At 46.7% G+C, this 21,712-nt stretch overlaps 1 protein-coding gene across 5 annotated transcripts in view; it reads right to left on the reverse strand.

The window, feature by feature from the left end:
- Positions 1–2,012: 2,012 nt before the first annotated feature.
- Rasgrf1 (Ras protein specific guanine nucleotide releasing factor 1) overlaps positions 2,013–21,712 on the reverse strand; it is a 103,503-nt gene continuing 83,803 nt past the window's right edge. For all 5 annotated transcript variants that reach the window (XM_026400541.2, XM_026400540.2, XM_026400537.2 and 2 more), the window contains 6 exons: positions 21,602–21,686; positions 16,900–17,097; positions 12,614–12,693; positions 6,232–6,349; positions 4,804–4,872; positions 2,013–2,105 (listed from right to left, as the gene is read on the reverse strand). In XM_026400541.2, coding sequence (XP_026256326.1) covers positions 2,013–2,105; positions 4,804–4,872; positions 6,232–6,349; positions 12,614–12,693; positions 16,900–17,097; positions 21,602–21,686 — 643 coding nt within the window. The remainder of the gene's footprint in view (positions 2,106–4,803; positions 4,873–6,231; positions 6,350–12,613; positions 12,694–16,899; positions 17,098–21,601; positions 21,687–21,712) is intronic.

Raw genomic sequence — 21,712 nt, forward strand, 5'->3', positions numbered from 1 at the left:
GCTCTTGCCTGGCATGTGGGAGACCCCGTGTTCAAACCTTGGCATGGACAAAAAAAAAAAATAAAAAATAAAAGATAACCTGATGTTAACCAACCAGCCATTTTGCTACTGTGCTGTCTCCCTGTCCTCTACCTTACAAGTAAAGAAATTTTGAAAAGACAAATACTTTTGTTCTTTGTTTCTGGTTTTATCAGCCCTTTTCTGTCTATCAAACCAACATCCTCTGCTGATCCCATTGGAACACTCATTCTGTTTTATGGAATGAAGTGTTGTTAGATTCTAGAAAATAAAGTCAATTAAGATCTTTAAACTGGGGCTGGGGTTGTGGCTCAGTGGTAGAGTGTTTGCCTTGCATGCATGAGGCACTGGATTTGATCCTCTGCACCACATAAATAAATAAAGAAAGAAAGAAAGAAAGAAAGATATTGTGTCCATCTACAACTAAAAAAAATACTTAAAAAAAGAAAGATTTAAAAACTAAATTTCTGATTTCATTCTTTGATAAATCAGATGAAGAAACATGCAGTTTCTTCCTGGTGCCTTCATTGCCCCAGGGTCTGTACCCAGCATGGGTAAAGGGCACAGAGATCTCCATCCCAAAAGGTTTTAAGCCATTAAGTTTTGGAGTGGTTGGCTTCTGGTGGAATTGGTAACCAAAACAGTCTTGCTCATCAGACTATTGGTCTCCCCCAAAGCAGGGACAATGTCCTATCACTCTGGATTTCTGGTCCCAGCCCAGGGCAAGGTAAGGAACAAGTGCTCATCAAATATTTCTCGAGTAATTGAATAAAACCCATCAAAACTCATGTTCACCCTGAGATAGAATAGATTTATTAGCAAGAGGTAATCAGGAAACATATATTTTTACAAAAAATGGAAATTTCTTTTTCCAAACAAGCTGTAAGTTGAAATATTTTAGGACTTGAAATAGAATTCTCATACCACTAGGTATTGCTTACAGCAAAAGTTGTCTGTCTGTTGTAGTGGAGCATGCCTGCCACTTCTGAGTGAACCTGTGTTCTCTATACTGTACAATGTAAAAAATACATGGTAATATTCACAGAATAAGCACTACGTTACTATATTCCTGCTAGAAGGCATTTAGACAGGACTACAGTATATGCAATAAAAACACTTGGTTATTGATTTCCTAATTCTACAGTGTGGTACTAATTATCACAAGGTATACAGACTTAGAGCATCTCAAGGTAAGCTTGTAGTGACCGTCAAGGCGGCTCAAAGAGGAAAAGTGACATTTTTGTGTTCCTGACTTCCAGTGAGTGCTGGGCAGCCGTCGGCAAAGGTCGCCGCGACGGGGTGTAGTGACTTCCGTGTTCCTAGGGAAGTTCTAGGGCCTTGTCCACTTTGACTGAGACTGTTTTCATGCTATCTAGTGTGAATCCTAGAGCGAGGAACGGTGTGGTGCCTCACGTGGCAGCGGTGGTGCGAGAGCGCGGTTCTCAGCAGAGAGGACTCCCTTCCAGCCAGGTTACTGGGAGGACTTTTGAGACCTGCAATTTGGGCTGAGAAAGCAGCTTTGGAAATTGGCATCGCCGTCAGCGGGAAGAGTCGTCAATGACTGGACTTGAGGGTATGGCTCCCCCCCTCCTCCCCCCACCCCCCACCCAGTTATAACGACTACATGGAACATGCTGGGAGGTGCTGGGGCGCCAACCCCACCCAGGGGCGCGGGCCGGGAAGGGCGAAGCAGGATCCGAGTGTAAGACTCGTGTTCCCGGGTTCTGTCTCCCCCTGAGAAGAGAAGAGCGAGGGTCTGGGAGGAGGGACAGCTGTTTGGAGGTAACAGGCACTGCAGAGGGGGGTGGGGGGCGGCCGAGTCTTAAACAGTGCAGAAATTCATATTCCGGTTCTACAGGAATCTAAGAACGAGAACGGATTTGTATTCTTGGAGAAGCACATACGGAAGAGGAAAATCCAGAGAAACCAAACGAGTATGTACACTATCATATTGCACGTGTCCAGGGGAGCGGCTAGGTCCGGGGGGGTTGGCTTCAGGTGGGAAGTTTTGGTTCTATTCGGAGAGAAGACTCGTAGAGGCTTTCTTCGTCCATTACAAACGATTGGTCCAGTAAGTATTGGGTTACCTGAGGGCAGAAGAGGGAGGGCAGGATTATAGGCCTCTATGGGAATCTATGGGCCTATGACTGGACACCAGGTGTCTCATGGGGCCCAAAGACTCTTGCAGGGGTTAGGCACATATGAGGCAAGAAATGTGTTTGGTAATGTTTGTCTTACTATCATCTGTCTTAGTCTCATGTTTAACATTGTCCTTCTCTGTGATTGAAGCCCTGGGTGCAAGCACGGTGTTCAATTACCCAGTACTATAAACCAAAAAAACCAACAAGAGCACAAAAAAATCCTTTGGAACATTGTTAGAACTTAAAGAATGCTGGTGAGCTGGGCATGGTAGCCCACTCTGGAGGCAGGAGGATCACAAGTTTGAGGCCGGCCTCAGCAACTAAGAGAGGCTCTAAACAACTCAGTGAGACTCTGACTCAAAATAAAAAAATAAGGGCTGGGGATGTAGCTGAATGGGAAGTGCCTTTGGGTTCAATCCTCAGTACCAAAAAAAAAAAAAAAAAAAAAAAAGTCAGTGAGACTCCTATTCCTCAGGTATCAATCAGGTTGTTAAAAGTCATTGAAAATACATATTAATGTATTAATGCCTTGATTTCCCTTATACATACTATATCCCTTTTGTTGTGGTATGGTATGTATAAGATAAATGCACTATTTAAACCATTATTAAGTGCACAATTCACCGGCACTAAGTGACAACTCTTTAAGTTACATGTATAAATATATGCATATATGTTGTTTTCTCTTATAAGGATAGTATTGAATTATCAGGACACAAGTTTTGAGATGCAATTGTTGATTCTTAGTGCCAGGTGGATGGGCATTCACAGTTTTCTCAGTGTTTCTGTTGAAAAGTATCCTAATAGAATGTTTGGACAGAATGTATGCAAATATTAGGATGATGTAGTATTGTGAGATATTCATCCAAGAGGGGCAAATGGAGACCGAGCTGCCTGAGGAAAGAGCTTCCATTGTTTTGGCCTTAATGTGACTCACTCTGGGGCAAAATGTTGGAGTGTAAAGTCAGGAAGATTCACCCCTGTGAATTAGGTTCTTCTCTTCCCTTCTCCCTCTTCTCTTCCCTTCTCTCTTGTAAAGCAAGAGAGCAGAACTTAAATCTTGTGGGCAGCTCCCAGCTCCAACAAGTGTCTTTCCAAGATTCATTTGTCAGCTGTTTGGAGAAAATGTTTATCCCTCCACCCCTACCCAGAAACTCAGAGCAGAAAGTGGGGGGGAAAAAGTACTTCTTATTACACATTTGAGAATCTTCTGATAGTTGGGAAAGTCGAGCCTTGTGACTTGTCTTGGCTAACTGACTCTGCCACTGTGAGGGTTGAAACCAACCATCTAGGATGCTGATTAATAGTCACAGATGAGATGACTCTTAAGTTTGCTTAGGAGCTTACTCCCACCACCTCTAGGAAGATGACTTAAGATGTCACAGTCTGGTTTAACCCATACCCGTGGATAAAGATATGGTGATTTACCACCATGTGAAAGAGGCTAGTCTTTTAGTCTTAGCTTGTGCTCCGTGGGAACAGTCCTTTCTTTAATATACAATTCTCTATGTTCCCAAACCTTCTGGGGTTGAGCAGACTGATGAGTTAGTTTCTTTCCATAATAAGTGTAGTCAAGATAAATTTCCCTCAGATGTTTTTCTTTAGTGGGACACTGACTGCAGATACCACCGTGGCAAGGCTATTAAAGAAGTCTGAAGAGCCATAATATTTTCTTGCATTGTACAGTAGAGCTTCAGGAAATGCTTAAAGAAGTGTCTGGAGACAGAAGAAAATCCTGAATTTTTTTCTGGGGGGGTTACCGGGGATTGAACTCAGGGGCCCTCAACCACTGAGCCACATCCCCAGCCCTATTTTGTATTTTATTTAGAGATAGGGTCTCACTGAGTTGCTCAGTACCTCACCATTGCTGAGGCTGGCTTTGAACTCTCGATTCTCCTGTCTCAGCCTCCCGAGCCACTGGGATTACAGGTGTGAGCCACCATGCCCAGCCTGAACCCTGAAATTTTGCTGGCAAATTCTGAGACTTTCAGGGTACCATGTGACCACAATGCTTTCTAGAGGGAGCAGCCCCTGTATGGTCTACATGGCAACGCTGGATGAACACAAACATAGTCCCCTAAATGCTGCTGAATCACATGGATAGTTTGTTTTAGTATTATTTTTTATTACAGAAGAAATGATGTGAATGAATATATATATTTGGCCCTGGGGATTGAACCCAGGGGTACTTTACCACCAAGCTACATCCCCAGTCCTTTTTATTTTTATTTTCAAGATAGGGCCTCACTAAGTTGCCCAGGCTGGCCTCAAATTTGTGATCCTGCTGTTTTAGCCTTCTAATTCACTTATCTATAATCTTCCAAGTATAGATGTGCACCATCCTTCCCATTTAGCATTTTTCAAAAAGAGATGTTTATTTCTTGCCCAAGGGAGATCAGACAATCTGTGAACTATCCTTTGGGAAGTTAGATCAGAAAAGAATCATAAGATAAGACGCGTCTGATTTGAACAAGGGGCAGCTCTGACCAGGGGGATAGGGAGCAGGGACACCTTCTTTACAGGGATGGCATTTGAGCTGGGCCCACGAGGATTTAGCAAGGGAAAGCCCGCGCGCGTGCAGGGAAAAGGGCGGAAGGCTGTGCCACTGTGAAGGAGCCGGGAGTCGGTAAAGCTGGCCGCTTACCTTTGCTTGGTGCTCTATTTTGTAGGCAGTTTGTTGAAATTGGCGAATCTCTCGGATGATGTGGGATATCTGTGGGAAGGAAGGAGTTTTAGAAGACAATCTGCTTTCTTAGTTGTCCTTCTCCCCACCCTTTGCAGGACTGAAGAGCATCAGTGCTAAGTCTGAAGTCAGACTCTCTTAACTCCATTCCCGTTAAGAGAGTCTGACTTCAGACTTCAGACTGAGGTACCCTATGGTTTTCCCTCTGTCCCTCCCTCCTTTCCTTCCTTCCCATTTTTCTCTCTTCCTCTCTCCATGTCTCTCTCTCTCTCTCTCTTTGTGGTGCTGTGATGGAACCCAGGGCTTCATACCTGTCAGGCAAGCTCTACCATGGAGCTGCACCTCAGTCCACTTGTAGTTTTCTACTATTTTGGTACCAGGAATTGAACTTAACCACTGAGTCACATCCCCAGCCCTTTTTAAAATATTTTATTTAGAGACAAAGTCTTGCTGAGTTGCTCAGGGCCTCGCTAAGTGGCTGATCTCTAAGTGACTAAGATGGGCTTTGGACTCACGATCCTCCTGTCTTAGCCTTCTGAGCCGCTGGGATTATAGGCATGCGCCACTACAACTGGCTTGTAGTTTTTTTTTTAACCTGTTTGTAAGAGTGACACTTGTTAAGTTTCTATGCACTGATTACGCTAATGATTGAAAGGAGGAAAAATAAAAACCTCCCTCAATCAGTGGCAAAAACTTTCAACATTGCTATACAAAACCTTTCAACAACAGCAAAAGTCAGAGGGATCTAGGTGTCTAACATGTGTAAGACACGATGTGAAAATGCCCCTCACCAGGATAGGGCTTCTAACTTAGTTTTGATAGAGAAACATTTTTGATTAAACTCTGGGTCCTATTTTACAGCAGAGGCCCTCTGTTGAAGTGAGGATGGGAAAAGCCGGAAGTCCCACTCCAGCTAGGAGAAGTTTTCTTGGACCCCCTCCCATGTCCTTTTTTTTTTTTGAGAAAATTTAGGAGGTGCTGCAAAAGTGACTTTACTTTAGCCACATAAAGCAAGTGTTTCTATGAAAAATAATGGATGTGGTGTGAATGAAGGTGCAGGATTTGGAGTCAGACCGACCTGGGCTGCAGACCTGGCTCTGCCCTTGTGATGCAACCTTGAGCTGATCACCTGACCACACCAAGCCTTAGTCTGTATAGTGGAGATAATAAGAGCACCTGCCCCTCAGCTTGTTGCTTAGCACCTACCAAATGCTACCATGCACCAATAACAGTGATGCTTCTTATTGGAGCAGCCCACTCTGGCTTCTGGTGGGGAAGCATGTGGAGCAGGCTGAGCTGGGGGTGGAGCCTGGGTGGCCCCAGGTTGAGTCTGGGTTTTGGTTCCCCTCCCCCAACCATCCTCCCCCACAGCCACACTGGGAAACACACCATTCTCATCTTGGAGAAGTTGACCAGGCCATCCTCCGTGTAGTTGGGCGTTCCCTCCTCGATGAAGGCCAGGTCGGTGAGGTACATCCCCAGATAAGGGACACAGGGTGGGTCACAACTTGGAAGCAAATGACATTAACAAAAGTTTTTCACTTAAAAAAAGAAACTTCTGCTAAGAACAGAACACTCCCTGCCCCCATGCATATTTTGCTTGGCTAGAGGCAAAGAATTTCTCTTTAACAATAATAATAGTACATAATCATACTGTTCAGTGGGCCTGGGGTCCCTCCTCTGGGGAGGGGGTGATGGGGTGCTGCTTGGGCCTCTTGCACAGGCTGGTCTGTCCCAACTGTCTCAATGAGTCAGAAGGCCCCCTCTACCTCTCTGCCCTACGTCCCAGTCAGAGTCCTTGGACTCTGCTGCCCCAGCTCCCTCCTGGTCCACCTTTGCTGTCTTTTCACTACTCTCCATCCAGATCCTACCCCGAGGGCTCTGCTGCCAGCCACCCTGTCCAGCACCCTCTCCCTCTTTGTTCCCTGACATTCATCCTCTGCCTCCACTTGGCTTGGGTTACCATAGCAAGAGACCTTGGCCTTCTGAGTTCACTTTCCTGGAAGTGGCTTCTGGGTAGGGTTTAGGTGATGTTTCCATGACTGGGGACTCTTAGAGATCTGCATTTTCAGGAGATGGGGACTAGGTGTGGTGGGCTGGCCACACTTTGGACTGATGGGGCCTGTGATGGAGTCCAGCAGCCACTATGCTCTGGTAGGACTCCCTTTAGCCCTTCAGGGGACTCCTCACACGGTGCTCTCAGCTCAGCACACAGAGGTTGGTGGAATTGCTGTGAGTGATGCAGGTGACCTTCATTTCCAGCCCAGCTTCCTGGTTTCCTCATGGCCATTTATAATCCTGCCATGCTGGAGGGAATGAGGCAGGTAGGATGGCAGAGCTAGAACAGAAACAGCCCTGTCCCTCACCTGCATGCTGTGTGACCTGGGCTTGGCCTTCTCCTCTCTGGTCCTCAGGTTCCCCATGTACACTGGCACTGATGCCAGCTAAGACAATTTTAGGTGGCCTGGGAGTCGATTATTATTATTTTTGGCACTAGGGATTAAACCCAGGGGTGCTTTACTACTGAATTACATTCCTAGTCTTTTTTTGTAAATTTTAAATTTTGAGCCAGGGTCTTGCTAACTTGCTTAGGGCCTAGCTAAATTGGGGAAGCTGGCCTGGAGCTTGTGATCTTCCTGCCTCAGCCTCCCAGGTTGCCGGCGTGCACTACTGCACTTGGCTCTGGGAGTTGATTTTAAGTGATGCATATATTAAATAACATTGATTCACATGGTAAGAAACTTAAGATTTTCAAATTTTCCTTTGGTGCTCCAAAACAGCCTCATTTGGGTAGCATGTCTTTGACACTTTCAACACTCATCATTCTTCTCTCCCTGCTTTTCCTCCCTTTTAAACAAATAGTAACAAGTATCAGTATCAGAGTATTGGCAAGCATCAAAATCCAGACAGAATTTAAATTTTTTACCTGGTAACTTTGTGTTCACAGTAAATATGCTGATTTTCCTATTGATTGTTACCACATAAAATTATCTTAAGTTTATTTTTGGGAATAAGTGAGTTCAAGGAGATTACTAAGTAAATGCGAGGACAGTTGGCACATGGGCATGGCAAAGCCGTGACAGAGGCAGAAACCTGGTGTAAGAGAGCAGTGGAGAGAGGGCTTTCTGAGTCTTGGTCCTGTCATGGGAGTCAAAATCAACTTAGGAGGGTGTAGACTGGATTGAAAAAACGTGGAACAGATAATACCTGTTGACTGCATGGAATAAAGGTAGATATGTTGTTGAATATTTGTTCTTATATTTGGTACAAATATGCATTTGTACCCAGGATTGTAATTTCAAATTACACACATACACATGCATACACTTTTTTGGGGGTGGGTGGTGCTAGGGCTGGAACACAGGGCCTCATGCTTGCTAGATAAGTGCTTTAACATTGAGCCACATCCCAGCTCATAATACATCTATATCTATATATCTATATCTATACCATTTATTTCTCTATTTTTAACAGTGAGCTATGATAAGATAAATGTAAGGCTCATCCTGGACCTTAGAGGACCTCCCTGGGTTCATCTGGCCTTTCTAGTGGGTGACTGTCAGGTGCTCAGTCCTTATTTTTCTCTATCATGCTCAAGTCTGAGGCTTGGGCTCATGGAGCTGATGGAGAAATAACCCAAAGACCTAGGACATGCCTTGGGGTTGGAAGTCTGGGGCATTCAGCTGTGTGCAGGTTCCACAGGATGCTCTCCCCCTCCACTGGTCACCTCCTCATGGGATGGCAGCCAGGTACCCAGGGGTGCTTGAAGGAAGATGGGAGAAGGGGGCAGCTAGGGGATTGCCAACTGACTGTGAACAATCCAAAGGGTCAGAGGGTTTCAAAAAGCCTTTTAGGTTCTCTGAATACTGAGACCAGAGAAAGAGATCAGGGGTAAATTCCCCTGAGGTGTTTATGGGGGTTCACAATCCAATGGTGAGAAGGAAACTGATTTGCAGTTTAATCATTTGCAAGGGTGCAGGCAGCCCTATCAAACTCTGTCCCTATTTACTGTCTCATAGAGAGGGGCCTTGGGTGAGGGGGCTAGAAAACAATATCTCCCATGCCCGGCCCCACACACTCTCCCAGAGCCCTGTAGGTAAATGTCTGGGGTTGGCAGAGTGAGATAGAAGGCTGGCGGAAGGCTCCAAAGGCACCCTGCCTGGGGACTGAACCACTCTGAGCCTCTGAATGACAAGGGAAGCATTTTGGAGGCTCCATAGTGGAAAGATATCCAAAGACTGGCCTGTTCTAAACCTTCATGGGGGTATCTTGGTTATTTCAGGTGGGATCCAGCCTTGCCCCTGGCCAGGGTTTACCCAGCAAAGCTGACTGTGGGGTGCTTCCTCTGTTGGCAGAGCTCTTGCGTGCCTATAGCAAATGTTTTAGGGGGCAGAGCAGGAAGCACCCCACCCCCATCCTAAGAGCTGTAGCTGGCTTCCTGGGCAGTGCCTTATGGTGGCACCCTAATGCCTAGTGACACCTGCCATCTGAGCCTTGCCTGTGGTCGTTCTGAGTCCCCAGGTTTGATTGATGTTTCTTTCTATCAAGAAGTTCTTGGGCTGGGGATGTGGCTCAAGCGGTAGCGCGCTCGCCTGGCATGCGTGCGGCCCGGGTTCGATCCTCAGCACCACATACCAACAAAGATGTTGTGTCCGCCGAGAACTAAAAAACAAAAAATTCTCTCTCTCTCCTCTCTCACTCTTCTCTTTAAAAATAATAAATAAATAAATAAAAAGGTGTAAGGTCCTTGCTTAGCCTCTGGGTGGTCATAAACTAACAGCCACCATTTAAAAAAAAAAAAAAAAAAAAAAAAAGAAGTTCTTGATGATGTCAGGTGAAATAACATAATAGAGGTCAAGCTGTGCCAGGCACCGAAAGTGAGGTGAGTCTGTCCCGCCTGCTCATTGCCAAGCCTCAGGAAGTAGGCCCATGATATGGCATCCCTGTCCTTCCCTGAGCCCTGCACCTTCTCCCTTCTCTGGGTCAGGTCATCCGTCTCTGCTGGTGTGGTTGGGCACCTCCTTTCCTTCTCCCATCTCAAGGTGTGGTGAGGGGCATTCAGGGAGGGCTTGAGGGGGCACTTGGGGCAGGGCTCTGTGGGCTAAATCCCTAAGGTTCAGGGTCCATAGATCCAGCATAAGCTATAGGGCAATTAGGACCTTGGACTTTGTAAGAAATATTTCAGTGTGGTGGGGTGGAAACCCCATCTTGCTTTTTGCCCCCTAGGTACCAAGATAGAAATAGGTATTTGACTTTGCCGAAGCCTCAAAACTCTGGAGCTCCAGAACATCAGCCTTTGGATTCATGGTATTCACAAAGATAAACAGATTGTTACCCCATTTAAAGAGTGTAGGGGGATGGCCTGATGGTCAGCTGGCTGTCACGTTCCTCCAGAGTAGTTTCCTTTCTTAATTTAGGGGAAGAACGTACAGTAAAAGGCTGTCCTCTGTATTTCTCTAAATCAAGGACTTCCTGTTCTAATTTAAGACAAATGGTACAGATATGCAAATGGAGAAGTCAAAACCAGAAATGACCAAATTTTACTGCTAAAATTTAGTGCACGGAGCTGTTCTGATCACTGAGAAATTGACATGTGGGGACAGTTTTGTGGGCTTTGCAAGGGTGTAGGTTCAAGGAATAAGAAGGGGTGCTAATGTCATTCTTGGGGTGGCTAGGCAGGGAGATGAAGGGGTACCCATGGTGAGGGTTGTAGGTGGACCAGGGGATATTTAGGAACTTGGCTGGGAGGCTGGGGTGCAAGATTTGGGAGTAAAGCCTTGGCTGGTAAAGGCAGTAAGTCCATTCTCCAGCCTGCTGCTGGCACAGGGTGGAGATTTTAATGACAGGACATAGGAATGGGGCTGAGAACCCACCCAGTGAGACCTATCCCAGGGTCTTGTCTGGGTGGGTCACCGACTATGCCTGCAGACTACTAACTTGTTTCTTCTGCCCATTGTCCCCAGCCTGCTGAGACAGGGTTCACCCAATGTTGCTCTACATGAAACCTTAGAGCCTTAGAAGAAAAGGAACAGGGCGGGCTTGGCCCAGGCTCTCTTTGCCTCCTTCCTGTGCACCGCTGGCCCTACAAGGCTAGAACCTGGTTTGCATAAAGGTCTTAGCTCCCAGGATGCCCAAAGGCCACCTCTGCCCTGTGCTATAGCCAAGAGGCCTGGGGGAGGCACTTACACAGGCCCACAGGTAACCTGAAAGAGGGAAGACAGTCAGGATGGGGACTCAGACAGAATGGGGGGCCACGGAGGCAGTGGAGGTGGCGGTGGCTGCGGCAGACGAAGAAGCCATGTGAAGGAGGCGGATGGAGCGGCACCCGGGGGGCAGACGGACAAGTTGCCGAATGCACGGTGGGGCTTTCCCCACAAGCACAGTCCACAGGGGCTCCGAGGAGCCCGGGCGGAGGAGAGACGGCCGGACAGCACAGATGGGTGGAACATCTGTCTGAGGACACAAACAAAGTGGAGATGGTCAAGGCAATGACACAGGAAGCTGGCGAAGGACGAATCGAGTAGGCGGGAAGGAAACAAGAACAGGAGGCAGATGAGGCTGGCAGAGTAGGAGTGGGCAGGCATCAAAGCCACTGTCAAGGGCTGGAGGCTTTGGCTGTCCCAGTCCCAGGTGCCAGGGGTGGGGACCTCCAGTGGGACCTCTATCGGCAAGGGTCATGAGATCCCTCACAGAAGGGAGGAGAGGACTCCTGACTCTATAGGGAACCAGCACTCCAGGTCTCCCAGGGCCTCTCAAAGTTCCAGTGAGTAGCCAGCCAGGCAAGGAGGGAAAAGAACAGTCAACAATGAAAAGAGGGTAGAGCCGTGAGGAAGTCTGAAGGAAGCATCCAGTGGCAGCCGCACATGCAAAGCCCACATCTCATGAGGGCGTGGCCACAGTGCTCAGTGGGCGGAGCCACTGCTTCCCTGGAAGAGGCTGCCCAGACCTCATGGGACACAGTTCAAGGGAAACCTCAGAGCACTGGCCTTGGAGGCCTGCCTGGGCCGAGTCTGGGCTCTAGTGCTATGGCCTCGTGTCCTTGGCATAAGCCACTAGCTCCTCAGCTTTTGTCTGGAAAAACAGGATGGGAGGAGCTGCCTTAGGGTAGTAGTTCTCAGGAGGGGCAATTTCAGCAATGTCTGGAGACATTTCTGGAGGGGGGTCTTAGCATCTCATGGGTAGAAGCCAGGAATGCTGCTAAGGATCCCATAGTGTATAACACAGCCCCTACAACCGAACTATCCTGGTCAGAGTGACAAGAGTGCGGGGTGGAGAAAGCTGCCTCACAGGCAGTGTTGAGGGGTAGAGAAGGCTCTTTGCAAACAGGTGTGATTTTTGGTAAAAATGTATTTCTTTGATTCTGAGACGCCACTGTCTGTAATCTGCACTCTTGTTTTGATGACTCATTTTCAAGAAAAAAGAAAAGACAACCACATTAAACACATTGGTCCGAATTCTTAAAAGAAAAAAAAAAGTGCATTGAGAATCAAGGAATTGAGCACCCCTATTGTCATCAGCACCGCCACCATGCTTCTGGGGATTCCAGTGTCCCTCCTCTGCTTCTCCTAGGAAATGCTACCAAACCCTGGACTTTCTCTGGTAGAGGACAAAGCTGACCCTTCTTTGGGGTCTGGGAATCCTAGGGGTTTTGTGGGAAGACAGAGGGAAAGACAAACAGACCTCCTTCTCTGGCTGGTGTGGCATGTGGATGTCTCTGCAATGCAGTTCTACAACTTTAAACAGAAAAGTGACAAAATGACACATAACTTACTTTTTCAGAGCTTCTCTGAGATTCTTAAATCTGCCCTCTGATGACACAAGCTTTTGGAGCTTATCAATCAAAGCTTTTGTCTAGAAGGAATTAGAAGCATTTACTAACACACAGCACACATCAAGGCCCATGGCTCTGGCCCACACTCCAGCATGCTGTCCTCCAGGGTGCCAGAGCCGTATTTGCTTTGGATTTGAGAACTTTTTGTGTCTGGCAATCTTGCCCCCACCTCCTTAGGAGTCAGGCCTGGGCCCTCACTATGTGTGTTGGTCCTCACACACATTTCTCAGAGTACAGAAGTGGGTGTGGAAGCCTGAATGTGCTTCGGTCTTCAGAAACACTGCTGGATCCTAAACCAGGTAGTGAGAAGGATTTGGTGGGTGACTCCAAAAAGCCTGTGTTCTGAGCAGAAAATGGCTGATTGTCTATTATCATACTTCACATGAACTCTATCCAAAGGATGTGACCATCTTCTCACACCTTCACTCTGATGTGCCAGAAACACTTCCAAATTTAAGACTCAAGACAAAAGATGGCAGATGAATTGATCATCAAAGAAGACAAGGCCTGGATGGAGAAGAAGAAACCCCAGGTTGAAGGGTTGCCACATGACCATCCCAGGCCCAGCCCACCCATCAGCTGGAGCTGAGTTCCAGTGGCTGGAGTTTGCCTGAAGAGACCAGTGTTGTGTTAGGTCTGGCTTGCATTCCTTTTCAGATGTGGTCTGAGGGAAGTCCCTTCACTTCTGGGGTTCTCAGCTCCATCATTTATAAAAGAGTGAGATGATTTGTGACTTCCTTTCTAGCTCTGGTCCTCAAAAATCCAGAATGTGGCTGAGAAACTATGCTGGAGAATGGCCATGGATCACCAGACGCACTCATCAGCCTGGAAGAGGTCACGGCCATAGATGTGCTGGGTCAGATTTAATCTGAGAAATAAGCCCATGAATGACAAACTAAGTATCCATGCTGATGGAAGATGGAATCAATGTACACCCTTTGAGGGAAAAAAGGGGCAGAACACCCCATTTGGTTTAGTGCCTCATCAACAAGGAGAAGAAATATTAGTGCCTGGTGTGCACTGACTCTGATCAAAACACAAATGTATTCTGGATCTGGTGACAGAGACATGCATCAGGATGGCACCACCCATACCAAGTCAGGTGATTATGCATTCCTTGAGAGTCTGCCCAGGGCCTCTGCTTCCTTCCTGCCTTGATCCCTTCCCAGAGCTGCACCTTCCTTCCTCTTCTTGTCCACCCACCTTCAGAGGAATGACTTGAGATGACTTGAGGTCAGATGTGGGAACCGAACATCAGAAGACCTGGGGCCTCCCTGGACTCTGTCACCCACCCTTGACATGCCCATGGGTAAATCACCACTCTACGCATTTTGATGGGCCTCAGTTTCTCACCTAGGAAATGAGAGGGGTGATCCAAGTGTTCCCTAAGAGCAGTGCTAGTTCAGATATTGTAGAGTTTTGGGAGACACAGAGAAGCTAGATCAGAAGGTCCTGGTGGCCACATACTTCTGGGTGAAGTGCCACTGAGCTTTGAGGCCATGAAAAGGTACAGGGGCTGTTCTGAGCTATGGTTTTTCTGAAAACATCTGGGGCCAATGATGTCTCTGAGCTGAGCACATTTTGATCCCTTTCATATACCTGTGAACTCTGTTGTGTCTGCTCCTTTTAAGCTGTCGCCTTCTATCCAGGAAGGAGCCACATGGGCTGGGAGGCCACAGAATTTTCCCAAGTGCTACTCAAAAAGTATGTTTCAGGGCTGGGGTTGTGGCTCAGTAGAGCGCGTGCCTCATATGTGTGAGGCACTGGGTTTGTACCATATATAAATACACGAATAAAATAAAGGTCCATCAACAACAACAACAAAAAAAAGTGTGTTTCACTCTCAAGCAGCTCAAGTATCATCTGGTTGGGCTGAAGGTTGCCATCCTTTGATGTTCCCTGGGGTACCAGGCCCTCAATCCTGGGCATTTCTGCTGGAATATGGGTGCCAGTGGGCTTGACTTATGCCAATGAAACCAGGGATCAAGCAAAGACTCTGCCTTGGAGGCAGTGTCAGGAAGAAAGATGGCTATATGGCCTCCAAATTCCCACCCCTTCCTGTTCAACAAATGGAAGACTCTAGAGGCCAAGAATGTTTCCTCCCAAAGAGGCCAAAATGTGTTGTTAGCCAAAAAGAGGCTTTTGTCCCCATATATACAACCATCCTGGGGCAGCAAACAAAACCATGTCACTCATCAGTGCCATCCTCTCCTGCCATCCTATCACTCATCAGATCCTTTCCTGAAGAAGCATAATTGTTGGCAAAGGGGAGGGGAGAGAGGTTGAAAGAAGAGAGGAGAAATGAAAAGTTCCAAAGTACATTTGCTTGTTTCTTGTCCAGGACTGCACTGGACTTCACAAAATGCTTTTCTGCTTTGGGCCAGCAGATTTAAGAAACTGATAAAAATGAGCTGCTTAGACTGTTTCAGGTCTCTAAGAAATGTGGCCATTTTGGTGGATTACAAGTGTCCCTTGGATATCTGTAGTCATACAATGAATTGCCCCTGGCTGGTGCTGATCAGGCCGTGGCCAGGGACTCCCAGAAGCCCTTGTAGCCAGGCATTGTGCAGATACACAACTACTGTGCACAACTGAGGGCTGGGAGAAGCTGCTGTAGAGGGTGGAGGCCTGGACATACTGCCAGAGGCATCTTTGGTTTTTGGACCAGTTCCTGAATGACATCCTAGACTGCAGGCCACGCTGCATACACTGACCACACTAACTTCCCCTGATTTTCACTCTTGGGAGTGAATGGTAGATTCAGGATGGCCAAGGTGAATCCCTCCCAACTCCTTGAGGAGGGTGATACTGTAGAATGAGAGGCCAAGAGATGTAGAGTATAGGTTCCAGGAAGATCCCCATGGGGTGGGAAAGTGAAGCCTGGTCTGGGGAACCTCTGGAATGATGATGTAATCCTGATAGTACAGGATAGGAAAAGAAAGATATTGATCTGGATGAGACCCCTAGACCCTGCTGCCTGAACCCTGGTAGGCCAAATCAGCCCAGATGACTTGGTGGCTCTGTAGAGCTCAATCCTGACTTCACCAGTTTATGACAGCATGTGCCATGTGTGGCTGGATGTCCCTGTAGCCTGGAGCTCCTGTGTCCCCTGCCTCTGTTCTTTCCTGATGCCACTAACAATGGCATCTTTCATGGTTCTTATCCTGATCTTGGCATCTTTGTGGGCCAAGAAGCAAGCACACCAACCTCCACGGGATGCATGGGCTTGTCCCTGCACACTCTGCAGCCCTGCTGCAATCAGGGCCTACAGTGACTGAAAGGCTGGGTCAGGGCACCAGAGATGTCCCAGGACTTTCCTGATTTGGCAGCTTATCTAAGTAGGAAGGATTTCTGGATCTGCTTCAGGATTGGTAGGTAGGATCATGACCTGCCTTTGGCATGAAGAGGGTAGTGAGGGGCAGGTGATAAAAAGAACAGTGAAGGGGACACAGTATGCAAATTCAGAGTGTGCAGATGAGACAGGCTCCTTGGAGACACTGGATCCTGCATGCCCATCCATTTGAAGGACCATAGACACTGTTGCCAAGGTATCAGTGCCTTTAGAGGCTTCCCCTATCCATAGTGGTTAGGCTGCTTTTCCAGCCTCCTGTGGACACACAGGCTGGGGTTGGGACATCCACCATGTATACCAGGTAAGTGATCCAAGTGTCTCATTATGACCTCCTTTAAGGAAAGCTACCCAGTCATGACCCTTTTATTCCTGAGAAGGAATTCACCTTATAGTTTTTCAGAATCATGTTCTGAATGAACAAAGACCAAACTCATATTAAAGATGATGAATTATCCCATGAGTAACAGGGACCAAGTAATTTTGGTGGCCAGAGGGCTGGTGAAATCAGAGTTTCGACAAGGGATCATTTATCATCTCAGCTGCACTGAAGATCTGGGCTGAGATATCCATGAAGACACCACTTTTGTTCCAATCCAAGAAAAAGAGTGTTGAGGCCAATAATCACTACTTCCCACTTCCCACTTTGGGGTATTAATTACTGACGTGAGAATTACATCTCACAGGTCCCACTCCCACATTTGTGGGCCCCATATCTGGTCCTGGTTGACATAGGGGATGTGACTCTGTTTTGCCTGTGAGTAAAACATCCCAGTCCTTCACCCTTCTCTGGATGCCCAATGGCCAGCCCTCTGGTCTTCCTGCCCCAACCCCAGCCCAGCCCCACGTGGCAACAGTGCCAGCCTCTTGCCTGCACCTGCTTAGAGACTTTGAGCCATGTCTTTTTGAGCCGGAAGATTGCACTCCGGTTCATGGAGGAGGTGATCTCCAGCACAGCGTTGTAGTTGTGTAAGCAGCGACATATGTCAGCCACAGCTACCCACTTCTCGATGGCGCTCACCCTTGCATTGATGTCCTCATTGCGGATGATTTCTGAAGCGATCAAGTTACTGATCTTTAAGCCAATGCAATGAGACAGGAAAAAAATAAGAGGAATAATTATTATAAAGATGACAAAACATCATTATTTGCAGATACGACTGCCTTTTGAAAATGGCAAAAGAATGAATTGGAAACTTCAAGAACAAGAATAGAGTTCATTGGGATGACTGGTTAAGAACTCAATATACAAAAATGAGAAGTTTTCTTTAAGTTGGCAATAACTAATTTGAAAATACTATGAAAACAGATTATCTTCAAAATAACAATGGGGATTTGTAGTTACCTAGGAACTTAAATAATTTAGAATCATGTAAGATTTTACATGGGAGGGAAAAGACACACACCAAAGGGCATAAAAGTCTTGAAAAACGGAGAAAGAGATCACGTTCCCAAATGGGAATGTAAACATACAATTTTTCTCAAAATTAATACATGAGTTTTAATGTAATCAATTAAAACCCAGTGGGAGTTTCCTCTAGAGCTTGACAAAGTTCTAGATTCTAAAGTTTATCTGGAACAATCAATAGTTACAAAAGGCCAAGATCTGAGGGAATCTCCCTCCATATGTCCTGCTTGGTTAGACATATAGTCTGAGGCTTTGCTCACCTCACATACACAGTAGAAGAGACCTCAACCCAGCTAATAATCACATTCCACAAATAATTCAAGTGTGGGTTGTATTTTGAGTAGCTAGGAATGTGGGAAACTGGGGCCAGACAGCAGGGAACTAGAATTGCAAGGAGTTGGTGCGGCATGAAGCACCAACCTCTTTGCAATTTCTTTGCAACTTCCTATGAATATAATTATTTTAAAATAAAAGTAAAAAAGACTAATTTTTAAAAAGGTGATAAAAGAATATTTGCAGGTGAATAATAGTTATGGGGTTTTACTACCAAATCTTATAAAAACCAATTTCTTCCATCTTTTTTTTTTTCTTTTTGACATGCTAGAGATTAAATGCAGGGCTTTGCACATGCTAGGTAAGTTCTCTACTACTGAGCTACATCCACACACCCAAAACAATTTCTAAAGATTTCTAAAAAAGGAGGGCTTGGGATGTGGCTCAAGCAGTAGCGCGCTTGCCTGGCACGTGTGCGGCCCGGGTTCAATTCTCAGCACCACATACAAAGATGTTGTGTCTGCCGAGAACTAAAAAATACATAAATATTAAAATTAAAAAAAAAAAGATTTCTAAAAAAGGTACTGTAGAACTACTTAAGCATGTAAAACTACTCAAGAGAATCAGTAGGGAATGATAACATAAAATAGTGCATGTATTGTATCTCCTAATAAATTGAAGTAGTAGTTAAAATATCTTTCCATCAAGAAAGCACTGAACTTGAAAACAGTTTTACATAAAAGTTATACTAGTTATTTTGTATGTTTTGGTATTGGAGATTGAACACAGGGGTTCTTTACCACTGAGTTTCATCCCCAGAACTTTTTATTTTTTATTTTGAAACAGGGTGTCAGTGGCTGAGTCTGGTCTTGAACTTGAGATCCTCTTGCTCCAGCCTCCTGTTGTTGGGAATTACATGTATGTGCCACTGGGCTCAGCTATACTAATTTTTTTTTAAGAAGAAAGAGAAAGAGAATACCTGCTAATTTATTCTATGATGCCAGCATTACCTTGATACTAATACCAGAGATGGACAACACAAGAAAGGAAATGACATATCGGTTTATACACCACAATCACATTGGGTTTGTCCCTGGAATGCAAAGATCTTTGATTATTAGAAAAAAGAGTGTAACTGTCATTTACCATATCAATAGACTAAAGGAGAAAAACCATATGACCATTTCAATAGCAAGAGGGAAAATACTTGATAAAAGTCAATATCCAGCTAGGCATACTGGTGCATGCCTGCAGTCTCAGCTACTCAGGAGGCTGAGGCAGGAGGATCAAAAGTTCAAAAAGTTCAGCATGGGCAACTTCATGAGACTCTGTCTCAAACTAAATAAAACATAGGGATGTAGCTCAAAGCGTGAGGCCCTGGGTTAAATCGTCAGTAACACACAGTCTCTCTCTCTCTCTCACACACACACACACACACACACACACACACACACACACACACACACATACACACACAGAGTCAATATTCATCATGGGAAAAACCTCTAGCACACAGGAGTAGAAAGGATTTAAAAAAAAAAAACCTTGATTAGAGGAGCAAACACCATCTACATGGGGAAATAGCAGAAGCATTCCCTTTAACACTAAGAACAAGACACGCTGTCACTGTTTTCATTCCACATTGTCCTGGAAAGGGTGGGGACTAGGATGAGGCATCTGAGGTCCCAGTGTGCAACTGCCAGGAGGGTGAATGGCTTCTTACGTTTTGCACCCTGGCCACCTTGCTTGTCTCCCCCAGGTCTAGCCCTCATGCTGGAGATCTTAGCTAGTACCAGTCAGAAGGGCGAAGACATGGAAGGCAGAAGGGCTGGAAAATAGCAAAGAGGACTGTTCCTGGGGGACATTAAGAAAGCCACCGTCATCGAGACACACATTCTGTGTCTCAGGATACAGAATGATTTAAACACAGATGGCCAAGTGCCAAGGAGTGACGAGGCAGCCTCTGGAGGCTGTCCCTGGGTTCAGAGGGGACTTTCCTGCTGTGTAATGTGGGCGATGCAATTTAACTTCCTTGAGTCTCAGTTTCTCCCACTATAAAATGAGAGTAGCGAATTAAGTGAGATGATGTCTATGAAACCCTTATAGCATAGCACCTGCCACACAGTAAAAAGTGAATGATCAGTTTGTGTTCTTGTCTTGTCCTAGACAGTCCTGGGCACACAGTGGGACAGCACAAGGGAGAGGACAGTGTCGGGCTGCCTGGCACTGTGCACGTGTGTGTAAGGCATGGTCAGACCTAGGCCTCTGGCAGCCTGTTTGCTAAAGCTTTGTCTGGTCTCCATTGCTCTCTGTCCTGGGAGACACAGGGGTAGCCATTCTGCTCTCTGTTCAGGACAGAAAACCACCTGGTGCCCAGGACTGGAAGGCTCCAGATGGCTCCTCCCCTCTGCTATAATAGTGGGTCTTTTCTGTTCCTCCTGGCTGCCAAGGACCCGCCCAGGATGGGCTGTGTTTGCCTGGGGGCCCATCCCCTGCTGAGGTTAATTCGTGGGGCCCTGGCAGGTGGTCAGGATAAGTGGAATCATGTGCTCCCACCTCCACCCATCAAAGGCTCTTATGTTGATGATTAAACTCAGAGGAATGAAGATGCTGAGTGCAAATTGCTCTTAGAGCTATCACGAGGTTAGGTGTGGATGGGTCCCAAGGATCCAGGGGGCAGACCTTGAGCAAATATGGAGAAGTTGCTGGGAGAGAGATTTTCTCACATGGGCCATCTTCCACAGTGCAAGCACGGGAGGTATGCACGGCCACACACTCTGCTAGAGCCTCAGCTTCTCAGTATCTCAAATGTGAGAACAGCTCCCATCCCTTAGGCTTGGTGTGAGCTTTAAATGAGATTATTATGCATGTAAAGCGCCGTGCTAGGCACCAGGCAGGAACTCAACCAGGGGCAACTACTACAGGGAACTTTGCCAACATTCCATGCAAAAGAGACTCTTGCCTTAGCAGACTGAGACCTGTTTGGCCTCTGATCTCTGCTGCTCTCATGTTTTTCTGAGATGGACTTCTAGGAGCTGGGTGTATGGGATGCTCCCGTCTGATCTTAGTGTCCTAATCAGAGTTAACCCAGGACCCTTGTGCTATGTACAAGGGGCTGCTTTGCTGTTTTGGTATCTCTACAGTTCATCCCCAAGAAAGCATAGGGGGTGGGAATAGGGGATAAAGTAGGAGACAGAGACTGGCGGAGTCAGATACCAGGCCATCCTGATCTTGCCTAGGGACACTCACAAGCCCTTGGCTTCAACCCAGCCTTGCCCCTTATTGGTTCTGGGTCTCTGGTCTCCTTAATGTGATCCTGTGGGGTCCAGTTACCCGTCATGAAAGTCAAGAGGGTGGTAAGAACATCACTTCGTCACTTCCAGGGTACTTTAAGCTCCTAGTCAACATTTCAGGAAGTTCGGAGGGTGCTGGGTAATATGTGTATGCATTAGAGGGAGGGTGTCTGCCATTCCCCAGGCTGACAGTCCTTGTTTCTGATACCGAGTTGAGGTTAAAAGGTAAGCAGCACAGCAGAAGCACAACCCTTTCCTCCCTTCCTTTCCATCAGGCTCATCACCACATCTGCTCTCAGGTGACTCCTCTCAGTAATCACAGGTTTGAGGGAGGGCTCCCTGGGAACCAAGGCTGAGCTGAGTGTCTTTCTCTGATTGTCCCTGTTAATTGTCATGTGACCTTTCAGTGGTCAGCCCATTTATTAGGTGGAGAAACTGAGACTGAATAAGTCACCAGCCCAAGGTTATATGGCCGGGGGTGGAGACACCAGAGAGGACCCAGGTGGCCTGGCTCCTGCCAGTGTACAGCCTGCCCTCCACTCAACCCTTTGAGGGTCCTGCTGAAGAAACTCTGGGCAGAGAAAGAGGCTGCCGCCCATACGCACATCATTGAAGTGCTTGGTGGTTTTCATGATGTAAGGCGTCCTTTCGTTCTTCTCCAGCTTCATCCAGCCCTGTCCGAAGAACTCCCTGCAGGAAGGAAAGGGAAACCCAGG

Source organism: Urocitellus parryii, chromosome 6, assembly GCF_045843805.1.
Source record: "Urocitellus parryii isolate mUroPar1 chromosome 6, mUroPar1.hap1, whole genome shotgun sequence".
In the NCBI taxonomy this organism is placed as follows: domain Eukaryota; kingdom Metazoa; phylum Chordata; class Mammalia; order Rodentia; family Sciuridae; genus Urocitellus; species Urocitellus parryii.